The sequence below is a fragment of the Marasmius oreades genome, chromosome 7 (assembly GCF_018924745.1).
Source record: "Marasmius oreades isolate 03SP1 chromosome 7, whole genome shotgun sequence".
In the NCBI taxonomy this organism is placed as follows: Eukaryota; Fungi; Basidiomycota; class Agaricomycetes; order Agaricales; family Marasmiaceae; genus Marasmius; species Marasmius oreades.
In genome coordinates, this window is record NC_057329.1 from 271,493 (window position 1) to 281,553 (window position 10,061).

At 44.6% G+C, this 10,061-nt stretch overlaps 1 protein-coding gene across 1 annotated transcript; it reads left to right on the forward strand.

The window, feature by feature from the left end:
* Positions 1-731: 731 nt before the first annotated feature.
* Positions 732-3,370, forward strand: E1B28_010799 (uncharacterized protein; the record flags this gene model as incomplete). The annotated part of the gene is made up of 9 exons (XM_043155778.1): positions 732-841; positions 894-1,023; positions 1,079-1,283; positions 1,335-1,357; positions 1,413-1,770; positions 1,824-1,882; positions 1,933-2,496; positions 2,563-2,907; positions 2,960-3,370. The coding sequence occupies 7 exons, from the start codon at positions 732-734 to the stop codon at positions 2,206-2,208; spliced, it is 1,161 nt and encodes a 386-aa protein (XP_043005560.1). The 3' UTR covers positions 2,209-2,496; positions 2,563-2,907; positions 2,960-3,370.
* Between the last annotated feature and the right edge of the window lie 6,691 nt (positions 3,371-10,061).

Sequence of the window (10,061 nt, forward strand, 5' to 3'; positions counted from 1 at the left end):
TTCAACCCAGACCTGCCTTTGTGAGCACTTCGCATCGTTCCGACATTATACAAAAGCGGATGCTGTGAGCAACCGTCAGTAAGAATGCTCCTACGGTCAGAGAGGTACAGAGCCAACCTGTAATAAACTTGCAGCTGTCGGACGAAGGGCTAATTGGTGGCGTCGAATTTCGGAGGCCATCCAAAATAAGATCGTTGCGTTCTCGAGCAAGGTCTATCGTACTATCCAGTCAGACGCGAAAAGGGTATGAAACATGACAAGATATCCGTACAGATACCCAGAAGGCCCAAATTCCAGATATCTGCCTCGGGTCCAGGTGTTCGTACTTCTGGGGCCAGCAACGCTCCTTCCTGTGATGAAGTACTGGGATCTTCGTCCTTCTCAAACTCTCTTCGCGTGTTATAGAGGTGCTGCCAGCCCGAGAGAGAGAAACAACTATATCATTTGATAGAAATGTTCGCCCCTGCACTTGGCATCGTCGGGCTGTGGATGATCGAAGCAACAATTTTAAAGACGACCACAAGAATGGCATTGAGATCGTAGTCTCCCTCCATTGGGAACAGACTTTGAAGAGGCTCTTCCCGTTCTCCCCGAGAGCGTTTACATTCAGTCGAAGTTGAATGGGTTGCTGAAGGAATGAAAAAATATGGCCCAGTATTCTGTAGGCATTCGAACAGAGGACATATAGAGTGATGTTGCATGAAACGTACGGTTTCCGACAACGCCAAGTGATGATCGTGGTGGAAGTCCAAGGGGGCACGGGCAGCGCAGCGACTCTCACCAGTACCACCACCGCGTCCATGGTTGGCGATGAAAACTTGAAAGCTCTCGAGTTCTACAGGTACTTATAATCACTTTATCGACGGTGGTTCCCTCTGCTGACACTATCTGAGTGGAATAGGTGGCCTACATCTGGCTTTATCAAGGAGCTCCGTCAACGCTTCAATCGAATCTGCATTCGATTGGGATCAAAATGCTTGTAAAGTGTACGAGGCCAATCATGGGAGGGGAGTTGTTGAGAGAGTGCGTTGAGAAAGTTTTTGTCTCTGTCTTACTATCACTTACTGGCATGATATAGGTCAATATCTCGACACTGACGGCCACCAAGTTGGCTAGATATGAAGCAGAGATGTGGTTACTTTCACCTTCATGCCAGCCTTACACGGTCTTGAATCCGAACGCCAAAGGTGATCTAGATCCCAGAGCCAAATCCTTTCTGCATTTAATTCAGAACGTCCTCCCCGAAATGGCACAAACAAAATCACATCCATCGTACTTGCTAGGTATGTTGAAAGCTTCTTTTATTTATATCCCGTACTGAAAATTTGTTTTAGTCGAAAACGTTGCTGGGTTCGAGGTCATCGTCATATAATCGTCTTCTATAGCTCTCCCAATACCGACATGTTTCTTAGACGTCTTCCACACACTCGATCCTTCTGGAAACACTCCGGAGGATTGGCTACCACACCGCCGAATTCCTTCTCACCCCTCTCCAATTCGGTGTTCCCAATTCACGATTGCGTTACTACCTCCTTGCGCGAAAATCTGTACCGTTCTCGTGCTCAGAGGAAGTACAGTCATCTATACCTGGGTTGCCGGAGGTACATGTCCCAGAGATCGGCTATTATTTGGACGAACCTGAGCTGGTTAGCGAGGGGGAGGGCGAGTCGTGGCATCCTCATGCGGTGCCTGACCGCGTTCTGAAAAAGTGGGGGAGGTTATTTGATATCGTTCTTCCATCATCTCGGCGGACATGTTGTTTTACTCGAGGTGCGTTTCGTTACTACATCACTGCCGCCCAATTGATACGATATAAGTACCAGGTTACACTCAACTCGTCGAGCGCGCTGGATCCATCATCCAAATGAACGAAAGCCTGGATGTCAGTTACCTGTCTTCGTTTACCTCCATGTTTTGACAAGCTTTTCCCAGACCACTACTACGTTTGATTCGTTTCTAGCGATAGACGACCAAGACGAAGCCATCAAGATCCTTTATCCGCTCAAGCTGCGCTACTTTTCCCCCACTGAATTACTTCGGCTTTTTGCATTTGAGGACGATGGATTTCATTTCATTTGGCCTCGCGATATAAGCAGAAAGACGAAGTACCGTCTGATTGGGAACAGCGTCAATGTACGGGTCGTGAAGGAATTGATAGAGTATCTGTGTCATGCTACGAATCTTCTGTGTAACACAACAGTTGTATAGGAGCCTAAGGGAACCGGGATGCTAAATCGCTAAGCAGCGCCACTTTTCAACATGGTCTAAACCTTTGTTTCTTAAACTCGCCTCTGCCAGCGGTATTATTCAATAGGGCTGTTCAATTCTAAATTTTCAAACGTTGCAAACCATGTAATTCAAACTCCGCCCCATCGTCGGTTCGATCGGGCACCCCGGCCTGTAAGCGCCCAGTCTTTTTCTGCCCGCATCGTCCCCGCCGTCTCGTTCGACGTCCAGCCTCACGGTGCAGCTGTCACTCGTAAGGACCAAAATTCGGTATGCCTATTTTATCATATGTTCTCTATGATTTCTGAACTTTTCCCCCATTCAATTTCCCTCTAGCTTCATCAACACCTGTTCCTTTATATCCAACTTCTTTTTCTGCCATCTCATGCCAACTGCGACCATAACTCAACACGTGAATGCTATTCTCACGGATGCACAACATCTTCTTGGGGCGGCCGATATCCTTGAAGAGGAATCTGACTCAGAGGAAGATGTGGAGGACTTGGAGGACAACGAAGAAGTGGCAGTTTTGTGACGGGCACTTGGTGCAAGATGGTTGGAGATGGCATGTACACTTTGTGGTGATGGTAGAAGGGGTCCATATTTCCAGTTTCCGAAGTAAAAAGACTTTCTTGAGTGCTTGCTGCAACTTCCTGACCGCCAGTTCCGCTCTGTTTTCCGGTATCGTACTAGTTATACTTTTTTCTTACCTCACTTTGATTTTTGATTACAGAGTCAGCCATGATATGTTCGACACTCTTGTCAAGCTTCTCGCTCCGAACCCATTGTTCCAGTCAAAGGGCCGAAAACCTCAGCGCCATCTCAAGCACCAACTTGGCACATTCCTAATATGCTACGGTCAACTGGCTTCACCAATACAAGATACTGCACTGAAGGTCGCAATCGGTGCAGGCACCGTTGTTTTATACTGCAGGCGTGTAACACGAGCAATCAGAGAGTTACGTTCGAAGTTCGGTGGTTGGGTTGAGTGAGGAGGAGGTTTATTAGCTGCCACTGCTGCAAGTAGATCAAGTGGATTCTTCTAGCTGTCAATTAGTCTTATTTATATCACATTATAAAACGGGGAATACTATAGTGATATAGAGACTTAAAGACTTATAGATTATGTTTTCTAAGGAGCGCAATTGGGGACCAGCCAGAACGATGGATGAGGGGGTGAAAATGGAGGCACCTGATTGGACGGGCGGAGTTTGAATTGCAACCTTTGAAAATTTAGAATTGAACAGCCCTAATATCTCAGCATCACCACGAAGGATCTGGATTTCTGCGCGATATGTCAGACAGCGCGAGAACCTCTGACATAATCTTGGTTGCTATATCGGGTGGCAACTAGGCAGGACTGCAGGCTCGCTTCGCTGCGATATCCCAGTAGAATACACCCGATGCTCTGGAATTAAAGCTACTATTACATGAAGTCAGTTGTAAACCAAGTAAATTACATAGGATTATATAGGATTAACAAGGATACTCAAGGGGCCCCACGTGATTGAACCCCTGACCAGGGGTGGGGGTGCCCCGGGAACAGCTTAACAAATTTTTTTGACCACTATATATGGAGACTTCTGGCGGTAATTTTGTACTTTTTGAGCTAATAAGAATGCCCAAAAACTTTGATTTGGCTAGAATTAGTGTATTTGATCCTTTTTTGGGGGAGCTTTGGTTGTGTTTGGCAAGAGCCACACAAATTTTCAACTGTCGCGTGGGTTTTTCAGAGAAGAAAACTGAAACAGTCAATCAAAAGCAAATTGAGAATAGTGAGAATATGTTATCTATATTTTAATTTGGGTAAACCATACTATAATTCAGTCAATCAGAAGCTCACCATGTTCCTAGTACCACCTAGCTTGTGTACGACTGGACTACAGGCCAAGGAATTGGACCTGTGAGGCATGTTCTGGGTCTTGGAAATGAACTCTGACATATGCCACATGCACTATTACTATATATGGTGCGTGGGAGTGGTTACATAAGTAGGTAGGGTCCCTCTTGACCCCTTCACAGAGAAATTCGACCTCAGGCAATGGGGTCCACCCATGAAAAAAAATCGACCCAGGTTGGTTTTCGCTGAGCGAACCTTTGGAAGCCCCCTCCCTCCCCACATGATGTTCACACGCACCATATATAGTAATATCATGTGGTAGATAATGCGTGTCATATAGTAATTCCATGTCACATGTCATTTCCACTTCCTATATCTTGCCTCCCTCATATGTTCTAGCAGGTTTATAATGTTCCACAAGAAAATAGATAGTTATTATCATCTAAATGAGTTCATTTAGCAGTCATGTTTTTCTCTTGTACTTATCTTTCTGAAAATCATGAATATCCACTATAGCTGTGACTAGAAATTGGCTAGAAATGCCCATGTAAAGTTGTTGGGAAGGAGTAGAACACCTACCATCATCAGGGTTGGCATCTTAAGGTTTCAGGAGTGTAAAAAACTGTTACAAACACCTTCAAAGTGTTCAATTAGTTCCTACTACATGTAATTACCCTTCTATTACTGTAAAAGAACTTACAAAAGCTCAAAAATGACAGCCAGGACCTGATTTATGGGGGTCAAAAAAAATTGTTTGGCCCACTGGCTGACCCCCCCCCCCCCCTACCTAGGGTCAGGGATTCAAATCAGTGGGCCCCCTTGACCTCAGGTACATTTTTTTTTTAGTGAACCTCCTTGAGGATACTATTATGTAGAATTAAATAGAATTATAAAAAATGTGATTAATCCTTATTTTTGTTGGTTGGGATTGTACTTGCTTCTCCTCAGATTATGATAGGATTAATTTACAGTGCGGGAATCTACTGAATTTTGAGTCTAGGATTAATCACACATAGTGCAATTGTTGGATATTTTCTATGTTTTATAATGATAATATGGGTAAATCTGAAGAGATATACAAGTACTAGGGCTGAGTCCCCTGCTGCTAGTAGAAGGTTTCAGAAGTTGGCATACTCTGACAATCTCACTGCTGAGGTAACAAACTAGCTTTGAAAACTGTAGAAGTGGACCTCGGAAGTAATGGTTGGTCTCGTGGACTTCATAGCCATATCAAAGGAATGACCAAAGGAATGACCAAATCGGTGATGGCCAGTCGGAATACCCTGCTGAAGTAGTGGCAACTTCCAAATCAACTTAGGATAAGTCTAGCTATCGCTCAGATATGCAGACCTATGTCCAAGGTGATCTGCAGAACAGAATTTCCAATGAGTAGATATCTGACATATAGACACATACATGGCAACAACTGAAAATGGCAATTGGCAACTGGCTGTGTATGTTCAAAGAAGACTGACTACCTCCCGATGTTTGAAATGCATACCTTGGAAGAGAATGAATGATTCCCATTATAGCAATAAAAGAGATAAGGAAACACGAAGAACACTAAGGAATGAACAGCTTATAGTAAGCGAAAGAGGTAAGGAACTTTCCATAAAAGGATAAAGGAATAAAGTTTGTCTATAGCAGAGACAATTCAAACCTTGGGGTCGGGAACTTAATAAACATGATGGGCTTAGGAATGAATGAGAATTGCCAATGATGAGAAGTCAATGTCAGAGATGTTTGGGGAACTATAGAAACAAATAGTATTGATATAGAACCTGTGGAACTTGTGGCGGTACTTCTGAAGAAAGAGCATAAGGAATGAGACATATGTGTAGTAGCTTCTGCAGTAAAATCATACTATAAGAGATAGGTTCAGAAGCATAAGAAAAAGGATAAAGGAGTGAGTGGAGAAGGCCTAAGCAAGGATAATGACTATCCGACGCCGGGACCTCCCCATGGGTACCAGGGAATGCAATGATGAATAGGAATGAAAGTGTCATGAACTGAACTAGGAGTAGTACCTGCCGCCGACATTTCCTCATATACGGTCAACTGCAGTTGAACTCGGCATACGATCAAGGGAGATATCATGTGAAGGAGGTCGATTCATAGGAGAGTACTCCTAATCTTAGAAGGGGCCATCGGTATAGGAGTACAACCCTTTCTACTAGATAGGTATATAAGGAGTACTTAGTGGTAGATATTTCCCTAGAATTTGATCTTCTTTGTTCCTTGTCCTTTATCCTTTGTCTTCCTTTATATCCTTTCCTATCCTTACCTTTTGCCTCTACCCATTCATTCTGTCGCTCGACATCGCCCAGGTCGCCTTTATTAGGGGACTCACCGTCTAATCGTAGTTTGGACTTGTCCTAGAGTCCCTTCTCCAGTGTTAGAGTACAGGATGGGGTACGCATGGATTAGGTTACAGGTATGTGGTACACTACACTGGTGTACGTTGGGTACCATCTATCGTATGCTCTCGTTGTCATTGGAGTACCGACCTGTGAGGGTACGGTCCTCATCATAGGACTGTCACGAACTCACTGTACTCCAAGTACACCTCCATAGTACTTCACATATTATCACAACCCCTCCCACCTTCGCACTTGATCATTTCGATCCTTGCGATCATCCTCTCTTCCACCCCTTCAGCCCCTTACTGTTGAGCACTTTGTCTGACTCGCGATTGCCGTAGACCATCGTAGATAGGGAGGCCCCTGCCCCCTCGACTCCTTACCCCTTAAGTAGTGTAGTATATAAGTACTCCGAGTGTACAGTAGAACTTCACTCTTGTCTGGTCAATCCTACCTAGGAGTCATTCCTTTTTCCCCTTCAGTTGTCAGCTCGCCTCACCCAAGGATCGACTCCTGACAATAGACAAGAGTACCCCAGGGGCGACCCGACCTTTCCTACTCTTACCAACCTTTAGTTTGGAAACCTCCCACCCTGATCGCTGTGCATATGTCTGCCACCTTAGATCAGGACACCCACATGAATCCCAACATCTCCCAACATGCTGGACTGGCTCTCCCCGATCCAGAAGTCCTTGCTCAAGGAACTGAAGAATGGTTCCAGGGTCTTAACGCACAACAGCAGGATAGGGAACTCAATGTCAACATCTGGCGACAACTTAGTCAGCTGAATACCCAAAACAAAGTCATTGCTAGGTTACTCGAGAAGAGTCATAGCTGGAGTAATGAGAAATCGTCTGCTACAAAGCCCAAAGCGTTCAATGGAACCCCTGAAGGCATTGATCCCTTCTTCACCCAGCTTTACATTTATTTCCAGAAAAATCCAGAGAAGTATGCTGTGGACCATGTAAAGGTCCTCGAAACCCTTGCTCATATGACTGACGGAGTACTGCCTCCTAAATGGGCGGCTAATAAAATCCGAGAAATCGAGAACGGACGGTGGCCAGTGTCATTCAATGACCTAAAGGCAGAAATCCGTCGAGATTTTGCTGGTGGTGACCAGAAGGATATAGCACAGAGGAAGCTCTACAGCCTGGTCCAGAAACCTAACGAGTTGGCTAGTCAATTCTTCCTCGAGTTCAAAGAGTACCGAGCTGAGTCTGGGCTCGAAGAAGAGGGACTCCTCATGCTTTTAAAAATGAATCTCAAACCGTTCCTCATTAGCCGTTAATGCGACTTAGTTGACTATGCTACAAGGTTCTTTTTGCACTTTAAACAGTGCTACAGAGCGATATTTATCGTATTAAGAACTAGAGTGAGCCTGAATTGCTGGTTAAAGCTAGTGCCGCTAGTAGAATGTGCTGTAGGCGCATCTAGACCAGTTAGAGAGAGCCGTAGATCATGTCAGAAAACTGTATGACCATTCGAAACCTGTAGAACACTATGAGCAGAGGACTTAAGTGGTAGTTCACCGAGTTCTACTCTCTACATTCTACTATGCACTGGCATATCAAGGGATTGTACTATTAGAAGACTTGTAGTCTTCACAGAACTGCTCATAGCAGAACTTAACGGAGTCAAAAGACCTTCAGACTAGGAGTACCTACTTCTATGGGGGATTTAGTTGACAAGAAATCAGACATAGGACCACGCAGACTAGGAGAAATTTGATATGACCGTAGATCGAGTCCCAATCTGAGGAAAAGACAAAAAGACATGATACAGATCCCAGATCACAGATAGAGTATCTAGGAACCAGGCAGGAATGAACAACGGATCTCGGAGTCCATGCTGTTCATGTGCTATGGTGATTCGGAACTCTGGATCCATATGCTGGAACTACTTGGACACACAAAGTCCATATGATTTGATAACGTCGAAATGCAGGATAAGGTCCATAGGCAGGAAATACCATATGGTATGCCTATGTAGGTCCATTCTACATGCTGAAACAAGAATGAAGAACGGTCCAGATTGGTCCAAAACATATGATTCAAATATGGAAAAGCTCCGTAGACAAGATTCTGCACATGTAGCGGTCCCTAGCGATAAGATTCCGCATGGATTCGTAGCTACGGTGCATTATTTTTAGAGATGAAACAAGTAGAGATAGGATTACAAAGCTAGCGTAGAAGTAGTATAAAAGCAGCTCATGTATCCGTAGATAAAAAAAGTACTACCCATGCATAGGAAAGTCCTGAGTGGGTTGCCCGTGAGTAACTGCTCTTGACACCAATAGAGAGATTTGCCCTGTCTTTGTGCAGTGAAACAATAAGATTTGATTTGAACTATACGAGACCGTCGAGGTCAAACTAGAGAACTATCCGTCTGTAGGCCACCAAGGTCTTGATTACTGTTTCATGATCCGTCGAGGGTCTTAGCGTTCGTGTCCGCCGAGGACTTAGTTTTTGTGTCTGCTGAGGACAATAGTCTCCAATCGTTTGAATTAGTCTTACCGTAGATGAAATTCATAGTCTCACTTAGTCCACTGGACAATAAACAGAGCCCCTACAAACCCTAGAATCCCCGTAGCTGAAGTGTTTTACACTTGCAGTTACACCTTGATTTTATAAGACCTTCATACAATATTGAGACTGTGATCTTGTGCGTAACCTTTGCCAAGCAGTCCACCCTTGCAATCTTTCCTGGTGTGTGGAGTTATTGATAGACTTTACATGGAGGTTTACTAGTTTTTGGGTTGATTTGGTGTTGGTGCTACTCCCGTAGCTCTGATATTAGGTTGACTCTTGAGTGGTATACTTCGCCCATTACCGTATCTACGCCATGGATCCTATGCTACAGACCTATGACAAATGGAAGGAAGCAGCAATTTGGTTTGACCTTCAGGAGCACAGTGCATGGACTCTGAGAGCGGAGCATAATGTGCATACTCCGGCAGCGAAACCTACAGCAGCAGTACCTCGGAGTACCAACAATCCTTTCTGGAATCAGGTATCAACGGTACCCACTGTGTCGACCGCGACCTCGGGACCTGCAGAAGCTAAAACAGGAACCGGTATAACCTTCGGAGGTCAAGGATGACCTATGGAAATTGATCAAGCCCGTGCTCATCCTAATGCTTGGAATTCAAACCGTCAGTGTTACAACTGCCAAGAAGTCAGCCACCTTGTGTGGGACTGTCCTCATCCCAGGGTTAATCGCATGTCTCAACTTCTTAACAAAATCCAATCGTTTAGTACTGCAGAGAAAGCGGAGTTCAGGAAAATTGGAGAGGAGGCGGGTTTTTAAAACCCCTTGGGAAGAAAGATACGCCACCTAAGGGATCCTTTGTCTGTAAATCCAATAACAATCGGTTCAGTGTTTTAACGAACAAAAGTGACTTGGTGAAAGACGAAGACGTATCAGAAAAACCCATACCCAACTCATCGCAAAAAGCAAAAAGGGACGGAGTACCACAGCGAGTACCTGCTCGAGTACCCCCTAAAACTAGTAATCCTGAACTCCCTTACCCCACATCAAAGAAGGATGTCTATTGGATCTATTGGAATTTGTGTCACAATGAGGAAAAGGGACAACATCTCCTAAAGAAATGGTCACATGAAAGCAGGACGTCCAAA